This window comes from Sminthopsis crassicaudata, chromosome 1 (assembly GCF_048593235.1).
Source record: "Sminthopsis crassicaudata isolate SCR6 chromosome 1, ASM4859323v1, whole genome shotgun sequence".
NCBI lineage: Eukaryota > Metazoa > Chordata > Mammalia > Dasyuromorphia > Dasyuridae > Sminthopsis > Sminthopsis crassicaudata.
This window is the reverse complement of record NC_133617.1, coordinates 440,091,287-440,115,562: the sequence shown is the minus strand read 5'-3', so window position 1 is coordinate 440,115,562 and position 24,276 is coordinate 440,091,287. Positions and strand designations below refer to the sequence as shown.

Below are 24,276 nucleotides of genomic sequence, written 5' to 3'. Positions count from 1 at the left end.
CAATGGAATATACTTAAATTTGTATTTAATGCATAAAACTGTTATTTGCATAAATATACTTGTGTGCCAGAAGGCAGAGTGTGATTTCTCGATGCATAGAAATCTTGAGCATATAAGACTATGTATTTTAATAAGTTTGTTTCCTTATTTCTTGAATTCAGGCATAGGGATGCATCCAATTGGTACACCTCCAGCTGGGCCAGGACAGACATCAGGGATTCCAGGGCATACATCTACAATGACTCCTAAAACATGGGCAGAAGGTAAAAGAGTAGGCATTTCATTCTTCAGACAAAGTTAAATTGTTTGTAAGAGAGAATAGGAATTTGTTGCCCATTTTAAGGTATTGATGAAAGTTATATCATTTATCACTGTGAATTACATAGGAGAAATACTTTCTCTGCTGTTAGTCAGTCACTATGTAAGCCACCTGAGGCACAAGCTTAAAAACTAATGGATAAGTCGGTATGTCATGAGCAGTAGTTAGTTGTTGTGAACTCTGCAGTCCACTATTTTCCTAACTATTTTAAATAGAAGTTGTCACAAAATGTGAAATAAGAACTATATGTTATACAATAAACATATTTATTTTTAGTTAGAAACTGAAATTCCTTTGATGATAACTAAGCCAAGTTTGGATCAAATTATCAGAGAACACACGCAATCAAGTCTTGGATAAGCAGATTTCCCCTTCCATAGTAGTTGTTTGAAGAGTTTCATTTCAATAACAAGCTCTTTGAGGAAGGAATTGTTTTTTGTAATTTAATGAACATAAACAAACATGAACTTTTAATTATGAACATAAAGCAAAAAAGGGGATTGCAAATGAAGGTGTGGAATTCTGATTCTTAAAAATAAAATCTTTTATTTTAAATTTTTTTTAGCTAACACATTAAATAATATAGTCTGGGAACCCAAAACTTTTGATGGCCTAGAATTGTGGCATGAATCAAATAAGAAAAAAATTAGAAAAGATAATGGTTGTGTACTTGAGTTCCCCAAAAATTATTAATTCCACAAATATATCTTGGGAAAGTCAGAAGTTTAAAAATGATCTGGGTATTTTGAGATACTATAAGATCAATATGAATCAATATGTGACAACAAAAAAGCTAATGCATTAGATTATTAGATTTCATTAAAATGAGTCTTGGACTAAAGAAAGGATTTTTGGTAGATCATATGGAGACTATTGGATTCTGGGTGGACATTTTATGAAGAACATTAATATACTGGAGAGTGTCCAATGGAAGGGTCATTAGGTTGTGAAAAATGGTTAAAGAAATGAGAATGTTTAGTGTAGAGAATAAAAAGACTTAAAAGGGAGAACATAGGATTACAGATCAAGAGAACAGGTTTTTCTTTCATAGCATCTCTTTGACTATCCAGTAAAGCTTTTTTAGAATCATGATTTTAAGTATGTCAAATAAAATATATAAAATTAACAAAGAGAATCAATTTCATTGAAATTCATAAAATAATTTTTAAAAATCTTTTTTTAAAAGAATTTCATATATTCCATATTAAGAAACCTAGATATAGAGAGAGCCATATGGAACTTTAGATACCATCTAGTCTGACTCTCTCATTATATTGATGAGAATACCTAGTCCAAAAGAGGTTATGGCTTTTTTAGGGTCACATAGGTAAGAAGCTATAGAAACCCAAGACCTCGGATTCCATAGACAAATGATAGCTATCTTCAAGAATTCGAAATTTCTTATCTAGTACAAGAAGAATTAATTTTGTTCTCTTGGGTCACAGGGCAGAACTATGAGCAGTGGATTATAAATTATAGAGAAGCTGATTTAGGTATGGGGAAATTTTTTCTAAAAATTAGAACTATAGAAAAATAGAATAGATGTTTTAGTAGGTTTTCCTTGTTAGCATCTTTCAAGCAATTGCACAGTCACTTATTGGAAAATTAGAGAAGGCTTGCTTCTTCTGGCATAAATAAGAGAAGGCTTACTTCTTCTGGCATGGATTCAATTAGTGGCCATTGAGATTCTGTTCATCTTCTGTAGTTTTAATCCAGGAGTTTCAGAGTACAGAATTCCATGTTTCAAATTTCTCAGTTCTTTGCCATAAGAGTGAGTCAGCAGGATAAGGATTTTTCTTTGGCAGCCAGCTGCTTCAGAAAACTAGCTTTTCATACTAGATGGATTTTTAGGGTCAACAAAGGAAAAGAAATTGATTCCTAAACAAAAAACTACTGATTTATTTTATTTTTTCAGTTAATGAGCATTTATTTTCACTTCACCACCTTACACCCTATTTCAAAACACAAATAAGTAAAAACTTGAAGAAATGTTTGCAATAAACAAACCAAATTCTAGCATTGTCAATTTCTAGAAAGGTTTGTTTCATTCTGTGCTATTAAAGCATCACCTCTCTATTAGGAGGGGAGTGGAGTGGCCTGCCTCATCATTCCATCATCTGGAATCATGACTGGTCATTGTCTTGATGAGAGTTGTTAAATGTCTAAAAGTTTTCTTTATAATGTTATTGTATCATTCTACAGATTCCTCTTAACTCTTCATGAATTCACAAAAATTGTCTCAAATTTCTTTAAAATCATCCCTATGTTATTTACTCTTTCCTCAACTGATAGTCGCCATTAAGTCTCCAGTTCTTTGTCATGTTGTTTTTCATTCTAAGTTCTTGAAGAAAACTGATGACATCCAGTGGGTCATGTCAGTGACTTGCAAGTAACTTAGATTTAATTGAAGCTGAGCTTTGCAAACTTATCAATCTCATTTTCTCCTCCAGAGTCATTTGGAATCCAATGGTGAAACATAGATCAGAAGGACTCATAATGGCCCCAGATGCAGTGGGAGACCTTGGCCTCTATCACTAAGAAAAGAGCGACTATAGTCATTTTTGGTGTATTTAGGACTTATTGCTCTTCTTTTCATTTGTTTGGAGTTTAGGCCTAGAGATGATCTCATTAAGTCACTCTTGGTGTTTAATGTCACATTGCTATTTAGAATGGCTAGACCAATTAACTTCTCCAAGAGAGCATTAGTGTTATGGTCCAGAACTCTGAATTTGAAACAAGGATTCTTACAAGGTGCTAATTCATTGTAATTGTTGGAATTGTTGAGTATTCTAGTTATCAGGGTGATTAATAGTTCTCTAGTTCAGTATGATTGATTTAATCTTACAACAAATAATGGTTTCTTAGTGATATAATGATTGGTTTATACTCAGTGTAGAGCATATAAGCTGAGAGCTCAAGCTTTTGGAGGGAAGGAGAGAGATTCAATTACATCTTCCGTCAGTCCCCTGGTGGCTGGCCTGGCCTCCTGTACTTCTCCACAGAAACCAAGACTCCTGAAGGCCTCTAAGAAAGCTAGTTGAAGCCCCAGGAAAAGAGACAAGGCTTTGAATGAGACAATAAAGGATTTGGACTTTTAACATCTGGCTATTCTCATGGTGATTACTTAACTGAAAAGAAGGTTGCCCCAAAGATCTCCAAACCCCCCCAGAAAGCCAAACCAAATAACATTACACATTAATGTGTCTTTTTTATTTTTATGAATTTGAGTCATTTCAATTCCTATGCATTTTCAAATGAGACTTTTGTCAGAAAAACTTGCTGTAAGCTAGGTTTTTTTTTTTTAACCACTGAACTGTTTCTTTTCTAATTTTAACTACTTCAGTTTTATTTGTGGGAATTATAGATTAATTCTAGGTCATATTACTTTAAATTAATACCATTCTAAAATTAGAGAAGTGAATATACCTAAAAATGTCATTACAGGATGCTGTTTTTATTAATATACTGTATTGATATCAATTACATAAAATAATTCATATGTATAATAGAACTTTTTCATGTCTATTTTATTTGTGATATACATCCTAGTTTTGGAAAAAAAATTTTGAGAATTATACTGTAAGGCAATTATCATGACAACTTTTAGAAATCTGATATTAAAAAAGTTATTTACTGTACCTGTACATCAGGTGTATATATATATATATATATATATATATATATATATATATATAATGTGTATGTGTGTGTATGTGTGTGTATATGTGTATACATATATATATAGATATATATGTGTATACATATATATATATAGATATATATGTGTGTATGTGTGTATAAATATAGTTTTCTGTACTAAGCTTTTAAAACAAAATGAGTGCTGTTGCTTCTTGGAATTACTATAAAGATTCATGGAATTGTAGGTTTAAAAAGGACTTTAGGAATCATGTGGTACATATCTCCCTTTTGGCCTGGGTCAAACCCAAAACATGCCATATAAATAAAAACATGTCCTAATTTAAAGTACTCCAGGGAAGAAGGCTATCACATTCTTCTTAGTAACTTACTTCAGAGCTTAACAACCCCAAGATTTAATTTTTTTATTCTGCTTTCTTCTGCATGGATTAATGAAGGCCTGAAGATAAAGTGTTTCAAAAAGGGGTGTGTATGTGTGTTTTATAAAACACTTTTAGGGGGAAAAATGCTTAATTCAAAATCTCTTCTCCTAATAAGTGTTGTAATTGCCAGTACATTTCTTAGTACTACAGCTTTTTGGGGAGAATAGGAGAAACTAAAAAGTAAATTAAAGTAGTAAATGAATAATACCAGTATCATTATGCTATCTTCACTTCATATTTTCTTGGCTTTTTTAGGCAAATGGTTTTGTTGTTTAAATTTTTGTTTTATTTTCCTTTGGTTCTCTGTTCTAGTTTCTATCAGCTCTTTTGTTAGAATTCCTCCTATAATTTATAATTTTGGTGTTAATTTAAGTCCATTTCCAAAATGGTTCTCCATGGAGATTGAATAAATGCAGTTTTAAAAAAATGTCTTTTAATATTGAATTGTGTTTTAGAGAGCTGATAAAAATAAATGAATTAGCTTTCCTTTAAAATACATAACCTAATCATAAATGTAATTCTATATACAAAGAATAAAACTCTGTTAATAGGATTCTTGTAAGTTAGTATTGAATTCTGTCAGGAAGTACTGTCCTGGAATTCACTCTGAGGATTTGAGGGTATCCTCCACATCTGATCTGATGACTGCTGTACTGCTCCCTAATTTTCATGAACCTTGGGGATAACTGTAATTCCTTTTTAGAATCTATTCTTTAAACACATTAAAATCTAAAAATCCAAATCAGTTTGTTGTGTCAAAGTAATTTTTGGTTCACTTTCCAAAGGGCTTTCTGGTAATCTGATTTTCACTATTAGGATAGAGGTCAGACTTTGTTTGTTTTAGGTGTTTAAAATGGCTTCCTTTCCTATTTAAATACATAAGAGCAGTTGTTTTATTTATATGAACTTAAGTTAAGTCCCTGATCATTATTATTTATGAAACTTTTAAATTTTGTAGGCCAAGCACCAGATATGAATGTTCCAAATACCCCACAAAAGCTTGCAGTTCCACCTCCAAGTGGAAGACCTTCACCAGCCCCTCCAGCTGCTCAGCCAGCTGCTGCACTACCTGGACCTTCTGTGCCCCAGCCAAACCCTGGGCAGCCTTCACCTGTGGTTCAGTTACAGCAAAAGCAGAATCGGATTAGTCCCATTCAGAAACCACAGGGACTGGATCCTGTTGAAATACTTCAGGAGAGAGAATACAGGTAAGAAATTAAAGTTAAAAATTTAAATGAACAATGATAACAATATAGAAAACTCACAAGTGCTTTAAGATCATTATCTAATTTTACAGTATGTTGCAGGCAAGAAATTGAGGTTTAGAGATTAAATGCTTTGCCCAGCCATAGGACTAACAACTAGTAGAGGAATTATTTGAATGCAGTTCCTCTTGCTCCAAACTGATACTACATCATTTTATTTACTCTTATAGTACTTTTATCATGTTTCTAGAAAGGCAGCTATTAGTATATTTTTGCTTTTCTTTTTTATAATGAAGTAAAGGAAGAACCCTAATATTACTCAAAATATTTGACAGAACATTGGTGCATGTAGAAATGAATAATAGTAATAATTTACATTAACACAATGACTGATAATCATTTTTTACAATATTCTTTGCCAAGTCACTGGCCTGCATTTTGGAATACCTATTATCTTCCTTATTTATGAAAATCTGTATGCTTATCTGCCTCCAGTCTTATGTTATCACTTTATTTTCCATGATTTTTTAAAGGATTTTTGGCAGCAGTTCTGCTGTTATAATCTTCTTTACCTTGGGGATGTATCCATTTGTCCAGGCCTGATGGTTTGACTTCCCTTAGGGCATTTTGGAACTTCCTTGCTGTCATCCCTTCATATTTAGTTTTTAAATTCCCTAAGTTATTCTTTTGTCTTAGAAGAGACAGTGGAAGCAAAGCAGAAATTCTTTCTTTTTTCTAATTATCCCCAACTGTCCCATATACCTCAAAATGCTGTCTAATTCAATTCTTGATCTTCTTCTTGCCTTTATTATAGCTAAAAAAGTTTTTTTATGGGGTTATCTTTAACATTTATCAAAAACCTTGACATTCTCAGCTTCAGTTTTGAAATTTTTCTTACAGAGTCATGCCACTTTTATATTCATCCTTAATTATCTGAGCAAGTTCCTATCTTCTACTTAAGTCATTTAAAAATTCTAGCTTATTGATATGTTCCCTGAGGAGCTACATCCATCTTTTTAGATTGTTCTTTCTTTTCCTCTTCATTGGAATCATTTATGTTTGTGTCATAAGAATTTCATTCTTGAGTTCCTCTCATCCTTTCTTGAGTCAGTTTTCTTTATAGAATGTTCGGTCACAAGATTCCATCTTTTCTCTGACCTCTTTTGAATCTGTTCTCTAGAAGTCTAGATGATGAGGCCAATTTGTACCTTACATCTTCCTCTTTATCATATATCTAAGATGGTGTATTCATTTCTTTTGAAAATACCTTTTATTTATTCCACAGTACATTGCTAATTTCTTTCCTTGATCAGAGTCAGGTTCAGGAGAGCAGTTCCCTCATTTTTTCTGCTTCCTGAAAGCTAAAATTAGCTGTGAGCGAAGTGAAGAATTGCTGAAATTACTGGTTTTTAGCAGAGAAAAAAATCCTTCTTGTGTCCTCAGACTTAAAGTCCACCCTCATGCCCCATCATATTCTGCCTCTTTGCCAGCTTTGTGAACTCTTTGTGCTACCCCCACAACATCCCTTCCATTGCTACCTACTTTGACCATTACCCAGGTACTCTACCATTATTTCCCTTACAATTAGTTCATGTATTTCCACATAGAAATATATTAATTTGATATGTAGTGCATATTCATCAGACCTTTTACTTAATGTGTCTTTGCTATATTAGCACAATCACATTCCATTCAGTCTTCATACCCATGAAGTTGTATTTACACAACTTACACAATTTACACAAAATTCTAAACTGATAGATAATAAATAGTAACATGAATTTTATTTTTATGTATAAATTTACTTTATTATTTTTATGTATGATTTATTACTGTGTATTTATTAAATATATTTTATCATTTTATGTTACTATATCATTATTTTTATTATAAGATTAAGTTATATATGATTATATTAATTTATATTTCTGTGTTTTACTGTTTATATATTTATTTTTGCTATTTAAAGATTCTGTTGTTATATATGATTTACTATTACAAAGTTTATTACTATAAGCTTTTCACTTTATCACTTTTTGTTTTCTTCCTCCCCTAGTTTTGTCTTTTGGGTGATGTTACATAATCTGCCCAGGTACACATTACTGGGTTTCTTTTAAGGTTTGAGATAGTGCCAGAATTTTAATGAATGCCATACTTACAAGGAACTCATTTTTAACACCATTTTGAGAGTAAAGTGCTATGTTGATCTTAACGAATGGCCCCAGATATATAATGTACAGCATTTCTTGGTATAATTTTAAGCTAGTCTAACATATAAAATGCTTCCCTCCCTCCAATACTGCATTTTTATTTTTATTTTTTTGTATTATAGCTTTTTATTGACACAATTTATGCATGGGTAATTTTTACAACATTGTCCCTTACACTCCTGTTCCAACTTTTTCCTTCCCTCCCTCCATCCCCTCCCCTAGATGACAGTCAGTCTTATACATCTTAAATATGTTAAAGTATATCCTAGATACAAAATATGTGTGCATATCTGTACAGTTCTCTTGTTGCACAAGAAAAATTGGATTTAGAAGGTAAAAATAACCTGGGAAGAAAAACAAAAATGCAAGTAGTCCACATTCATTTCCCAGTGTTCCTTCTTTGCGTGTAGCTGATTCTGTCCATGATTGATCAATTGAAACTGAATTAGATCTTCTCTTTGTCGAAGATATCCACTTCCATCAGAATACATCCTCATACAGTATTGTTGTTGAAGTGTATAATGATCTCCTGGTTCTGCTCATTTCACTCAGCATCAGTTCATGTAAGTCTCTCCAAACCTCTCTATATTCATCCTGCTGGTCATTTCTTACAGAACAATAATATTCCATAACATTCATATACCACAATTTATCCAACCATTCTCCAATTGATGGGCATTCATTCATTTTCCAGTTTCTAGCCACTACAAAAAGGACTGCCACAAACATTTTGACATATACAGGTTCCTTCCCCTTCTTTAATATCTCTTTGGGATATAAGCCCATTAGTAACACTGCTGGATCAAAGGGTATGCACAGTTTGATAATTTGGGGGCATAATGCCAGATTGTTCTCCATAATGGTGAAGTTTCTCAACTTCACCATCAATGCATCAGTGTCCCAGTTTTCCCGCATCCCCTCCAACATTCATCACTATCTTTTCCTGTCATTTTAGCCAATATGACAGGTATGTAGTGGTATTTCAGAGTTGTCTTAATTTGCATTTCTCTGATCAGTAGTGATTTGGAACACCCTTTCATATGAGTAGAAATAGTTTCAATTTCTTTGTCTGATAATTGTTTGTTCATATCCTTTGACCATTTATCAATTGGAGAATGGTTTGATTTTTCATGAATTAGAGTCAATTCTATATATATATATTTTGGAAATGAGGCCTTTATCAGCACCTTTAACTATAAAAATGTTTCCCCAATTTATTGCTTCCCTTCTAATCTTGTTTGCATTAGTTTTATTCATACAAAAGCTTTTTAATTTGATATGATCAAAAATTTCTATTTTGTGATCAATAATGATCTCTAGTTCTTCTTTGGTCAAAAATTCCTTCCTTCTCCACAAGTCTAAGAGCTAAACTATCCTATGTTCCTCTAATTTATTTATAGTCTTGTTCTTTATGCCTAAATAATTATTTTTGATCTTATCTTGGTATACAGTATTAAGTGTGGGTCCATGCCTAGTTTCTGCCATACTAATTTCCAGTTTTCCTAGCGGTTTTTGTCAAATAGTGAATTCTTATGCCAGAACTTGGGATCTTTGGGTTTGTCAAACACTAGATTGCTATAGTTATTGACTAATTTGTCCTGTGAACCTAACCTATTCCACTGATCAACTAGTGTATTTTTTAGCCAATGCCAAATGATTTTGGTGACCATTGCTTTATAATACAGTTTTAAATCAGGTATAGCTACCTTCATTTGACATTTTTTTTTTCATTAGTTGCCTTGAAATTCTTGACCTTTTGTTCTTCCATATGAATTTTGTTGTTATTTTTTCTAGGTCATTAAAATAGTTTCTTGGTATCCTGATTGCTATAGCACTAAATAAATTCATTTAGTAGTATTGTCATCTTTATTATATTCACTAGGCCTATCCAAGAGCACTTAATATTTTTCCAATTGTTTACATCTGACTTTATTTGTATGGAAAGTGTTTTGTAATTTTGCTCATATAATTCCTGACTTTCCTTTTATAGATAGATTCCTAAATATTTTATGCTGTTGACAGTTATTTTGAATGGAATTTCTCTTTGTATCTCTTGCTGTTGGATTTTATTGGTGATGTATAAAAAATAGCTGAGTATTTATGTGGATTTTTGTATTCTGCAACTTTGCTAAAGTTGTGAATTACTTCTAATAGCTTTTTATTAGAATCTCTGGGGTTCTCTAAGTATACCATGATATCATCTGCAAACAGTGATAATTTGATTTCCTAATTACCTTTAATCTTTTTCTCAACTCTTATTGCTGAAGCTAGTGTTTCTAATACAATATTGAATAGTAATAGTGATAGTGGGCAACATTGTTTCACTCCTCATCTTACTGGGAATGATTCCAGTTTATATCCCCATTACATATGATGCTTACTGACAGTTTTAAATACATGCTCCTGATTATTTTAAGGAAAAGTCAATTTATTCCTATATTCTCTAGTGTTTTTAATAGGAATGGTTGTTGGATTTTATCAAATGCTTTTTTTGCATCTATTGAGATGATCATATAGTTTTTGTTAATTTGGTTATTGATATAGTCAATTTTACTAATAGTTTTTCTACTATTGAACCAGCCCTGCATTCCTGGTATAACTCCTGCTTGGTCATGATATATTATCCTGGGGATGATTTTCTGTAATCATTTTGCTAATGTTTTATTTAAGATTTTTGCATCAATATTCATTAGTAAGATTGGTCTATAATTTTCTTTGTGTTTTCAATCTACCTGGTTTAGGTATCAATACCTAATTTCTGTGTCATGGAAAGAATTTGGTAGGACTCCTTCAATCCCTATTTTTTTTTCAAATAGTTTATATAGCATTGGAGTTAATTGTTCTTTAAATGTTTGGTAGAATTCACATGTAAATCCATCTGGTTCTGGGGATTTTTTCTTAAGGAGTTGATTAATAGCTTGTTCTATTTTTTTTTTATAAAATGGGACTATATAACCAATTTACTTCTTCCTCTGTTAATCTGGGCAAGCTATATTTTTGAAGATATTCTTCCATTTCATTCAAGTTATTGATTTATTGGCCTAAAGTTGGGCAAAGTAACTCCTAATTATTGCTCCAATTGCCTCTTTATTAGTGACAAGTTCTCCCTTTTCATTTTTAAGATGAACAATTTGAGGAAAACTCTTTCCTTTAACCCTTTAACGCTTCTAAGGGTTAATCTATTTTGTTGTTTTTTTTTTATGAAAAAATAACTCTTAGTTTATTTGATAATTCAATAGTTTTTTTTTTACTTTCAATTTTATTAATCTCACCTTTTATTTTTAGAATTTCAAGTTTCATGTTTGTCTGGGAGGGGTTTTTAATTTGCTCCTTTTCTAGCTTTTTTTAGTTGCAAGCCCAATCCATTGACCTTCTCTTTACTATTTTATGTAAGCAGGCCTCTAGAGATATAAAATTTCCCCTTATTACTGCTTTGGCTGCATTCCACACATTTTGTTATGATATCTCATTATTATCATTTTCTTGGGTGAAATTATTAATTATGTCTATGATTTGCTATTTCACCCAATCATTCTTTAACATGAGATTATTTGTTTCCAAATATCTTTTGGTATATTTTCCCCTGGCTTTTTATTGAATGTAATTTTCATTGGATTGTTATCTGAAAAGGATACATTTATTTTTTATGCCTTTCTGCATTTTAATTTGAGGTTTTTATGTCCTAATATATCATCAATTTTTGTATAGGTTCCATGAACTGCTGAGAAGAAAGTGTACTCCTTTCTGTCTCCATTTAGTTTTCTCCAAAGATCTATCATACCTAACTTTTCTAGTATTCTATTTACCTCTTTGACTTCTTTCTTATTTATTTTGTGTTCTGATTTATTGAATTCTGAGAGTGCAAGGTTGAGATCTCTCACTATTATATTTTGCTATCTATTTTTTCTTGTAAGTCTCTTTACTTCTCCTTCAGGAATTTAGATGCCATACCACTTGGTGCATATATCTTTAGTATTGATATTGCTTCATTGTCTATGCTACCCTTTAGCAAGATACAGTTTCCTTCCTTATCTCTTGTTATTAGATCAATTTTTGCTTTTTCTTGATATCTTGAGATCAGGATGGCTACCCCTGCTATTTTTACTTTGCCTGAAGCATAATAGATAGTGCTCTAACCTTTTACATTTACTTTGTATATATCATTCTCCTTTAAATGCATTTCTTGAAAACAAAATATTATAGGATTCTGGATTTTAATCCAGTTTGCTATCCACTTCCACTATATGGGAGCGTTTACCCCATTCACATTTATGGTTAAAATTACTAATTCTGTATTACTTTCCATCTTGTTAGCCCCTGCTTATGCTTTTCTCCTTTCTTTCTCCTTTATCCCCCTCCTCAGTATTAAATATGTGACCACCACTTGCCTCTCACAGCCCTCCCTTTTTTAGGATCTCTCCCCCCACCTTAGAATTCCTCCCCTTTTCTTACCCCTTCTCCTCACAATTTCTGTATTCCCTTCCGCTTAGCTTACTTCTTCCCTTTTTACTTTTCTCCTCCGACTTTTCAATGAAGTGGGAGAACTTTCTCTGAATATGTCTAATATTTTTCTCTTTAAGCCAATTTTTATGAGAATAAGATACACACTATGTTCATCCCCCTCCCTTCTTTCCTTCAGATATAATAAGTTTCTTTTGCCTCTTTGTGAGATGTAGTACCCCCATTTTACCCTTTTTCTGGTACAATTTTCTTTCCAGCTCTAGTTTTTTTTTTTTTAATTATAATTGTAAAACCAAATTATGCATGTGTTCATTATGTATATTTATAATAAAAATATAGTTCCCAAGATTTCTTTTTACCTTTTTATGTTTCTCTTGAGTCCTATATTTGGAGATCAAACTCTTTGTTTATTTCTAGTTTTTTCATCAGAAATAGATGAAATTCATATATTTCATTGAATGTCCACATTCTTCCCTGGGTTAAAAATGCTCATTTTGGCTGGGTAAGTTATTCTTGGCTGCATACCAAGTTCTTTAGCTTTAGGAATATCAGATTCCAGGCCCTTCAATCCTTTAATGTAGACTCTGCTAGATCCTGAGTAATAACTTATTGTGACTCCTGTATATTTGAATTTTTTTCTACCTGCTTGTAGTGTTTTTTCCTTGGTCTAATAGTTCTAAATCTGATAGATTTAGCCACAATATTTTTTGGAGTTTTGATTTTGTGGGCTCTTTCAGTAGGTGATCGATGAATTCTTTTAATTACTATTTTACCTTCTGTTTCTATAACATCTGGGCAGTTGTCTTTGATAATTTCCTGGAAAATAGTGTCTAGGCTCTTTTTTTTTAATCATAATTTTCAGGAAATCAGATTATCTCTGCTAGATCTATTTTCAAGATCTGTTGTTTTCCCAAGTAGATATTTGACATTTTTTCCCCATTATTTCTTTTCTTTTCTTTTCTTTTTAAAATTTTGCTTGACTGATTCTTGGTGTCTCCTGGAATCATTCATTTTCATTTTTTCAAATCTGACTTTTTTTCTCTTTTTAAAATTACTTTTATAATTATAATTTTTTGACAGTATATATGCATGAGTAATTTTTAATAACATTATCCCTTGTATTCATTTTTCCAGATTTTCTCCTCCCTCCCTCTACTCCCTCCCCTAGATGACAGGCAATCCCATACATTTTACATGTGTTACAGTATAACCTAGATAATATATGTGTGTAAATCCAATTTTCTTGTTGCACATTAAGTGTTGGATTCCAAAGGTATAAGTAATCTGGGTAGATAGACAGTAGTATATTTTACACTCAATTCCCAGTGTTCCTTCTCTGGGTGTAGTTGTTTCTGTCCATCATTGATCAGCTGGAAGTGAGTTAGATCTTCTTTATGTTGAAGATATCCACTTCCATCAGAATACATCTTCATACAGTATTGTTGTTGAAGTGTATAGTGATCTGCTGGTTCTGCTCATTTCACTCAGCTTCAGTTCATGCAAGTCTCTCCAAGCCTTTCTGAATTCATCCTGCTGGTCATTTCTTACAGAGAAATAATATTCCATAGCCTTCATATACCATAATTTACCTAACCATTCTCCAATTGATGGACATCCATTCATCTTCCAGTTTCTAACCACTATGAAAAGAGCTCTCCAGAATGGCTGGATTCTTTCACAACTCCACCAACAATGCATTAGTGTCCCAGTTTTCCCACATCCCCTCCAACATTCATCATTATTTGTTCCTGTCATCTTAGCCAATCTGACAGGTGTGTAATGATATCTCAGAGGTTTCTTAATTTGCATTTCTCTGATCAGTAGTGATTTGGAACACTCATATGAGTGGATATAGTTTCAGTTTCATTATCTGAAAATTGCCAGTTCATATCCTTTGACCATTTATCGATTGGAGAATGGTTTGATTTCTTATAAATTAGGATCAATTCTCTATATATTTTGGAAATGAGACCTTTATCAGAACCTTTAAGTATAAAAATATTTTCCCAATTTGTTATTTCCCTTCTAATCTTGTTTGCATTAGTATTGTTTGTACAGAAACTTTTTAGTTTGATGTAATCAAAGTCTTCTATTTTGTGATCAATAATGATCTTTAGTTCTTCTCTAGTCATAAATCCTTCCTCCTCCACAGATCTGAAAGGTAGACTATCCTCTGTTCTTCTAATCTATGTATGATCTCATTCTTTATGCCTAAATCATGGACCTATTTTGATCTTATCTTGGTATATGGTGTTAAGTGTGGATCCATATCTAATTTCTGGCATACTAATTTCTGGTTTTCCCAACAGTTTTTTTTTTCAAGTAATGAATTTTTATCCTTAATGTTGGTATCTTTGGGTTTATCAAACACTAGATTGCTATAGTTGTACCCTTTTTTGCCCTTTGTACCTAATCTGTTCCACTGATCGACCAGTCTATTTCTTAGCCAATATCAAATGGTTTTGGTGACTGTTGCTGTATAATATAGCTTTAGATCAGGTATACCTTGACCACCTTCATCTGCCTTTTTTTTTTTTCATTAGTTTCCTTGCAATTCTCGACCTTTTATTCTTACATATGAACTTTGTTGTTATTTTTTCTAGGTCATTGAAATAGTTTCTTGAGAGTCTGATTGGTACAGTACTAAATAAATAGATTAGTTTGGGGAGTATTGTCATCTTTATTATATTCGCTCAGCCTATCCATGAGCACTGGATGTCTTTCCAATTATTTAAATCTGACTTTATTTTTGGGGCAAGTGCCTTGTAATTTTGTTCATATAATTCCTGACTTTTCTTTGGTAGATGGATTCCCAAATATTTTATGCTCTTGACATTTGTTTGGAATGGAATTTCTCTTTTTATCTCTTGCTGTTGCAATTTATTGGCGATGTATAAAAATGCTGAGGATTTATGTGGATTTATTTTGTACCTAGCAACTTTGCTAAAGTTGTGAATTATTTCTAATAACTTTTTATTAGAATCTCTGGGGTTCTCTAAGTATACCATCATATCATCTGCAAAGAGTGACAGTTTGATTTCCTCATTACCTACTCTTATTCCTTTAATATCTTTCTCGACTCTCATTGCCGAGGCTAGCATTTCTAATACAATACTGAATGGTAATGGTGATCAATTCTGATTTTTAATGAATTATTTTCTTCATCTACTTTATTTTTTCTTTTTGTAATTTTCACAATTGTAATTATGAGATTTTAGGTAAGTTGTTTTGTTCTATGGAATTTTCTTTTTTCAATTCACCAATTTTATTTTTTTTAGCAAGCTATTTTCTTTTCCCCATTCTCTAATTCTATTTTTCTTGGAATTGTCTACCTTTTCCAATTCACTAATTCTGTTTTTCATGAATTTGATTTCTTTATCCACTTTATCATTAAAAGAGTGGGATGACTTATCCTGACCTTCTTCCTAAGCTTCCCTTTCCTTTCCCCATTTTTCTTCTAACTCTCTTGTAAGAGCCTTTGAAATTTCTTCTATGAGAGTCTTGTGTGTTGAGGACCAGATCATATCCTTCATTGGGGATTCATCTGAAGACATTCTGTTTTTAGTCTCCTCAAGGTTTGAAGTCTGCTCTCTATCCATATAAAATCTATCTATATTTAGAGTGCACATTAATTTTTTGCTCATTTTGTCAAAGAAGAATCAAAGAAAATAAACAAAATAAAACAAACAAACAAACAACAACAACAACAAAAAACAAAACAAATATGGGCTGCTTTTTTGGGCTGGATGGTATTACCAAGCTTCCTCCACAGACTGCAGGAGGTATCAGTGATGCAGCAGCAGATAGCAATGGCTGCATCTGTGCACTGAGACTCTTGAGAGCATGCTGAATCACTCCTGGTGCTGGGTGGGTGTGGCCAAGTCCCAAGAGACCCTAGCTATTTCAGGATTATAGTCTTTACCCCCTGTGTTTATAGCTTCTCTGCTGATCTACTGTTTTGCTGTCAGGGCAAAGTAGCCACAAAGTGGTAAAGTTCTCCCTGCAGATCGGAGATTTTCGGCTGGCTGAGATCACACCCCACCTTCCTCTGGTCTGCTCAGTGTGAGCTGCCTTCTGTGCTCTCCCTGCCTGCCTGCAGTCTGCGCCTAGTTTAACCATTCCTGCCCATGAGTAAAAACAGACTTTTTCCGCCAAATTTAGAAGATATTTTCTGTTGGTAATTTTTTTCAGTCAAGCACTAATTCTGAGGCCTTGTCATGGAAAAAAAAAAAAGTATTCTGAGGGCAAGAATGAGCTTGGATAGATGTGTGTATCTTCTCTGCCATCATGGCCGGAAGTCCCCAATCCTGAATTAATAAAAAATTGTAGCTTTTAGTGTCTTTTAAATTATGAGCTCTGAGGATTGTATGAAATGGTTCTTTTTTATTCTTTTACTTCTCAACAAATGTTTCCCTTTTTATAAAGCTGCTTTGCTTTTGAATTCATTAATCTAAGCAGTAGCCTTTCCATAGAGTGTAATGATCCTTTGCCACAATTATGGTGGTTATCATTGATGGCAGAAGGATTGGTTTAATGTTGTAGGGAGAATCTTTTATTGTCTTTGGTTGTAATATAATAATCAATTTCTGCCTAGATGAAGATAAATTGCTCAGTAGAGTAATTAGTAGAGATTAGTTAAATGTATTGCTATAAAAAGGTTAAGTCACCCACACATTTGTTAAAGGGAGCTAAGAATTGTTTTCTTCTTGGTCCTCTGATGATTGAATGACTTTTAAAATTTTCTCCAGTTGATGCAATGACAAGTCATTGAAAGACTCAGGCAACGTTTAAGTGATCCTTCTTTTGCAATTGGATACATTAATTCTGGACAAAAGTCATGACAAAATTTATTTAAAAACAATCATTTCTCAACCTTTAGGAATATTACTTACCTTATCTACAGTAAGAAACAGTCAGAATATTTTCTTTTTTAATTAACTTGCTATGTTCCTCAGTTGTTTAAAGAAAGTATGGTGTATAAATACTTCCTGCTTTCTTTTCGATCAGAAAACATCCATATTTGGGGATAACAGGAACAATGAGACAATGAGACAAACATATATAGGAGCAAAAGATAATTTTAACAAAATGACAGAAAGGGATAAGAGGGGAGAGTGTATGTGTCCAATACCAGACTTCCATCAGTAACATTCTTATGGAGTAGGTTGTTTGTATGGAGAATTCACAGAATTGTGAGCTTGCTCTGGGTAGCAGAAGCTTACCTGAGCCAACAAAAGGGAAACTCTTTTTTGGGGGGAGGGAGGGAGGAAATAATGGTTATTTGTATAGACAACTGATCAATGGTCCATGCTGAAGTGTTCTAAGACACAGTAGAACCACCAAAGGAACTCTGCTAGATGGACTCAGGTAGAAATCATTATTTATGTTTTTTTCAATTTGCTATTTCATACAAGTGATTATTTAGATTCCATCTTTCTTTATTATTCCAAGGCTGAGAGGATTCTTGTAGACTTCCAAACCTTTTTTTTCTTTCCCTTTTATGATATAACTGAATATTGCTCATATTTTGTCTTCTTTGGAGGCATTCTATGAAAGTGAACCTTTTGCATACATGACTGGAAATGTTTGTACTTATCTAACCTTGGTTGATTGATTTTTTTTTTTACTAAATTAGTATTCAAATTTCCATTGCATAAATCTTGGTATAGATAGATTGTAAATCACTTGTTCCCATAAAGATTTATTTTAGAATGCAATCATTGACATATTTAGTTGTATTTTATATCCTCTCAGAATTTGGTCTAAGTACAAGAACATTCTAATTTGAGGGGAAAAATTATTTATTTTGATTTTTATCATAAACCTGTTTCCATTGAAATAATAAAATGCCTTCTCAGAAATTACCAAGAATCCCATTATAAGCTAAGTTGCCCAAAATACCATGTTGAGGTCCCCCACCCCAATCCCAAGTGTTAGACTTCTTGCTACTTGAAGGAACAGAATGTGCCAGTATCATTTTCTGTGCAAATAACTCTCCTACAGGAATCATAAATTTCTCCTCTGAACCTGAACAAATATCTGTTGCCTTTAATGGAATTCCCTTTCTTGCCAGAGCAGTAACCTCTCTTGATTTACTGTTCAATCTGTATGAAAAACCTGACTGACCTAATTCTGTTTCAATTTTCTGTACTCCTGAGGAGGCTAAATGGGTCTCCTGCAGTTATGCAGTATTACATCCTTGTTGTTTCAGGAAGTTTAGAATCTGGAATCTCTTTATCAGACTACCTGCTGTATCCCATTGATAGCAACATGAAATTGTCTGGAAAGGAGTATTATTTAAAATGAAGATTCTAGTAACAACAACAACAACAAAAATACTAAGCCCTTTTCTGAAGAGTATAATTTTTCATGGCATTGAATAATAGAAAGGGCATGAGCTTAGGAATCACCATTTCAGTATTTGAATCTTTGAATCTTAGTTCCAACACTTACTTTCTGTGTCATTTTGCATTTCTCAGTCTCAGTTTCCTGTTTTATAAGAAATAGGCATGGTAATTCTGGTATTGCATAACTTTTAGGGTTGTCATAAGGAAAGTACTTTGCAAAGCGCTGTATAATGTTTTATTGTTACTCTTTCCCAGAAACCCTGCTCGCATGCCTCATCTTAGCATGTCATCACTGCAGGCTTCTGGAAGACTATGCCAAGTGAATATTGTCTTTGCAAGATTTACCCAGCTGGTGTGGAACCAGTGACAGAGTGTTCTTGCTGTTCTAGACCCTCTTAACTTAAGTACAGAGTAGACTCTGACCAGTAGGTTGGCAGCAAGGTTGTGTTGTGGTTGTGGAGATCAGTTTTTTTTTTTTTTTAATCTTCTTCTGTAATGGCATTGGTCAAGTGCTTAGGAGGGAGAAAACCTTTACCGTTTTAGTAATAAAGGATGACTTTAGCATGGAGTAGAGGCCTGGGTATTGGATGTGAAATCAGGAAGCTCAAAAAACCTTATCTCATAAATTCACAAGCTGTGTGATCCTAGGCAAGTCACTAAAAATCACTAAAACCATTTCCTCATTCATATAATGAGAGGCTGAACTTGACGGCCTCCAAGATATCTTGTGGCACTACATCTCTGACCCTTTAATCCTAACATACTTATAAATGAAACCAGAAGCTACACCTAATCAAAAGATTGGCTCAAAAGTTTTCCCTGGAGAAGCAAACAAGGCAGTTGGCAAAGTGTGTTTCACTTTTAGTCATTTTTCCTTTTACAGTACTTCTGGAAAGCAGAATGACTATTATGGAGATAATTGCAATTTTTGAGTAACATCTGTTGCAAAGATGAAGAAGTGAGATTTGACCAAGATTTGTTAGTACCCTCTAAAACAAAATCTTCACATAACTGAAAATGCTCATAGGGGAAAGATGCTAAAAGGGATTAAGAAATGGAGGAGATAAAAGTCTATTAGTTACCCAGAAACTTCCCATAAACAAATATATGTATGTGGTATACATACATGTGCATATATATTTTGAATCACATAGTAGGCACTTAATAAATATTTACTGGCTGACTGATGAAAAAGGTGGTAGAAGACCACAAAATACTGAAAATCAAGAGAAGAGAAAATGATCCTGAAGAGAGCTAGGTATCAAAGACAATCAATAATACCTAGATTATTAGGGCAAACTGGAAGATAGCAATGGATATAAAATGTAACATATTTGCTAGCAATTTTTAAATTGTAAACAATCTTCTAATACTTATTATTGATGATAATGGAACCATCACCTATAATGTTTAAAGCTGAAAAACTAAATATATTTAAAGCTAAGAAAAGTAATCAAAATGAATTTTAATAATCTGAGGAATTCAGTTTTTCAATAATTTGGGCCTCATTAATATAATCATTTCATGATACAAACCATAATCTATCTTGTACATTGTCAGTGTGAGTCTTTTCCATATCCTTCTGGAAGTTATTTACAGTTTCTATTTAATGTTCTGGGAACCTTCTACTTGATATATTGATATTGTATAGTTACCAGAGGAACACATAGACTGTGTGTTGCTTAATCCCTGTTCTCACATAACTGACCCACCATTTTTTAAGATCATACATCTCTCTGATGTCACTTTTAAGCTGCTTATCTTAATTTGATTGATGCTCTTCTCCATTAACTTCTGGGTCACCCACAACTTTAATTCTTCTTAGACTGTTGTAGTTTATGATTTTCAGCCAACTAATATAATTAGCTATTGTTAGAATATCATTAAGTTGTTGTTAGAAAGGTTGACCTTTTTGATATGAGAGAAGATTGGATATGTTTAAAAGCTATGTTCACTTTCACAAAGGAAATTTAACTCATTCTTCTTATCTTGTTCAGCCTAGTTTGTGCAATTTATTTCTGGAATACATGAATGCTCATGGACCAGCTCTATGGGTTGGTCTTTCAATTATATATTGAATGTCTGAGCAACAAGTAATTGATCATTTATTATTTACCATGTATCAGGTACTATTCTCTGTGCTGGAATTCTTCATTCACTTGATTTTTCCCAAGTGGTTTGTTAAGTCAAATTGTTTTGAATGACTATGGATATCATTTAGAAGGCCCTACAGCATTCTAGGGTTTGATGCAATTGGCACATTGTTGCCTGCAAATGTAGTATTCAGAGAACTTTATTATCTGTTAAGAACTGCTGCCATGATGGCAGCATGCCCCTTTCTTTAACAAGCATACATCTTCCTACTTCATGTCTTAATTGGAATTAATAACTCCCTTTTCTAGAAATCTTGCATAATATTGATATGTGGATAAGACATACTTTATTGGAGGAAAGTCTTTCAGGTTGTTGGGTTTTGTTTCCTTTTTTTTTTTTTTAATCAAATGCTTTTTGTAGCTAAACAATAAGCATAATGGAATCTTTTTCTTCATTTACCTTTCAGTTCAATTGCATAATTAAAGAACATAGAATTGTGGTCTGTCATAGCACATCATTTGCAAAAAAAACTTTTGTCCCTTTCATCTTTCATCACATATGTCCTTGATATATGTGTAGATTATTTTCATAATTATATAGGGATGACAAAAACAGGCATATGTTTTAGTTTCAAATTTTTTTCCCTCCTAGAGGTTATCTATGGATTCTTTTGACTGATATTTTGTTCAGGCATTTTGGACAATTTTCTTATATTATTTATAGCATTGTGATATTCAGTTTTTTTTAACTTGTCATGTGCTTCTGAGAGAATTAGAACTCTTAAATTTTCTTTAACCATTGGTCTTTGATGTCAATGTGTATTGTTCATATGGAGATCATAATTTCTGTTAACATTTACTTTTCTTCTTCCAGATTGTCCTTCACTTCTGTGTATTTGTCTTCTCTTTTGTTTCTTTGGTGAGACTGGCCTCTTTGGATTCAAGTTTTCCTATTCTTTCAATTAGTTGCTGTGTAGGTAATAAATTTTGTTTTAACAACATTCGTTTTTCTCTGAAACCATTCAAGAATACTCTGCTGTTGTTTTGTGATCTCTTGGAAATCTGCAGGGTCCTCTGCCTTATTAGTTGTTGATTCATTTTCTTTTGTCTTTCAATATTTATTCAGAAAGTCTAAATTCATTTGGCTGATCTGAAGTCCATATTTCCTTTTCTTACTAACATTTCCCTGTTGGTTTATTTATTTATATTCAAGGTCTTTAACTGAGAGTTTTTCCTCCTAAAATCTTTGGTAGATTCAACCTTTTTTTCTCTTATGTGCCCCAACCATCCATTCTCTGACTTCTTTGAGTATAATTTTCCTCAGTGTACATTTCATTGCTTTCAGCTTTTGACTCAAGTGCCTTGGGCAGGGGGAGCAGAGACAGAATAGGCCCCAGCTAGATGCTAGTACCACTTCCTCAGGTTTAGGAGATGATCATACAACCACACATGCTGAAGTTTTACCCTTCTTATCCCCATTTCTCAGTTCTGAGGCTGAGACCTACTGCAACACAAATAATACTTGATGTTGTAGCTTAAGTTATAGCACTAGAAGAGAAGTAAGTGGTATTCAAGTCCTGAGTTTAATTTGCTCAGCCTATCCAGAGGATAAAAGAAGAGGAGGTGCTCAATGAGGATCTTAGGGACTAGAATTTGCCCTTCTCTCACATCAGCTCATTGAGTTTTTATTTCATGGCAGTTCTTTATAATATTTCTTTGTCCTTTATTTCTTGTGCATAATTCTTATTTTGGAGAGGTTAAGAGGTTAAGAGGAAATATCTGCTTCTCTCTCTTATTGGTCATGTGACCCAGAAGCTTTGGGTCAATAATTACTCATAATATTTTTTTAGCCAGTTTGTTTTGGGAAAGGAGATGGATAATAATTGTAATATTGTTGGTCTTCTGGAGGTCTTGGAGCAGCTTTCTTTTCAGGTGAGTAATCACCACAAGAATAGCAGGTGTTAAAGTCCAAATTCTTTATTGTCTCCTTGCCTGGGGATGGACAGCTTTCTGGAGAGCTTTTCAGACTGGCCTTGGTCTCATCGGGGAAGTGCAGGAGGCCAGCCACCAAGGTGGTGTGAGATGAAGTGAATCTGTCTCTGAATCCAAGGGCTTGTGCTTCAGCCTCCAGCCACCACAAAGATAGACAATGGAATGAATCTGTCTCTCAGTCCCACCCTGGCTGAGTTTGTCCCAGTTTATATGCTCTATTATAATTAGATCATTTATACTGAGTATAACAAATCATTATATCACTAGGGAACCATTATTTGTTGAAAGATTAAATCAATAATACTGAACTAGAGAACTATTAATCACCATGCTAAACTAGATAACCATTGTCTTATCAATTCCACTGACTTAACACCTTGTAAGAATCCTGATTTCAGAGTTCTGAACAAATAACAAATAATAAGACCCAAGCTTTTTTTTTTTTTCCATTTCCCTAAACCTTTGATATTCTCCTTTCTTTCCTATATTTTATCACCCTCAAAATTGTCTAGCTCCTAGCACAAATCTCTACTGAGTTGTACTTATATTATCTTTGTTTGCTTTAGTGCCATTTCTTTTTACTATGTAACAGATAAAAAACAATGATTTTAAAGTTTAATTGTGATATTCCCCCATATGTCTCTATCTCTATTTCTCTTATTTCAATCACTGTCTCTGTATCTATCTCTGTCTCTTTGTCTCTATCTCTGCCTCTACATTTTTCCTAATTCTATCTATACTATATATATATATATATATATATATATATATATATATATATATATATATATATATATATATATATATATATATATATATATACACACATACACACACACACACACACACACACACACACACATATGTGTGTGTGTGTGTGTGTGTGTGTTTATCTTTAACAACATATATTAAGAAGAAAACTATGTTAAAAGTATCCAGGAATAGAAGTTTAAAATATTTCAAATAGGAGAAAATTCCAATATAAAGCAACTGAGAACAGTACTAATCCATGTACCTACTTTCTTTTTTCTATAAAATCTTTACGAGAATATTTTAAGATCATTCAAGCTTTCTTGATAGGTATAGTCACAGATATAACATTTTCTAATGATGCTGTGATAATGCCAAGTGAGAAATTAAAAACACACATATAGTCACTAATAGAATGAGAGGATATGCTTTGTAAATTAAAGAGGGGGGTTCTGGAGAAACAATAAAGCCCTCTAAATGTCTGTGTGGGGAAATTTCATGTAGCCCTTTAGTACTACAAAACTTCCTCATTCAATTAAATGACCTCTAAATAGAAAATTGCCCTGTGATCCTCATAGGAAAAAAAAAGAACATGAATAAAACATTATGAGAAAGTTGCATGGCTATCTCATTTATTTCATTAGTGTATGTGCATATGACTGCTGTCATTTCGTGTTTTTCACTGTTTCATGGGTTGCTGTGTCCAAAAAAATCATCTGAAATTCTCTAAAATTTTGTTTGTTCTCTGTGCTGCCTCAATCTAAACCCTTTATGTAGAGTAGGTTCTGCCAGATGTCTACTTCATTGACATCACCCAGAA

The 24,276-nt window shown here is 33.0% G+C and overlaps 1 protein-coding gene across 9 annotated transcripts in view; it reads left to right on the top strand.

Moving 5' to 3' along the window:
- SMARCA2 (SWI/SNF related BAF chromatin remodeling complex subunit ATPase 2) overlaps positions 1-24,276 on the top strand; it is a 221,731-nt gene that overhangs the window by 28,369 nt on the left and 169,086 nt on the right. For 6 of the 9 annotated variants that reach the window (XM_074280637.1, XM_074280645.1, XM_074280640.1 and 3 more), the window contains 2 exons: positions 162-263; positions 5,357-5,606. In XM_074280637.1, the coding sequence (XP_074136738.1) occupies positions 162-263; positions 5,357-5,606 (352 nt within the window). The remainder of the gene's footprint in view (positions 1-161; positions 264-5,356; positions 5,607-24,276) is intronic. The other 3 variants (XM_074280641.1, XM_074280642.1, XM_074280646.1) reach the window with 1 other exon arrangement.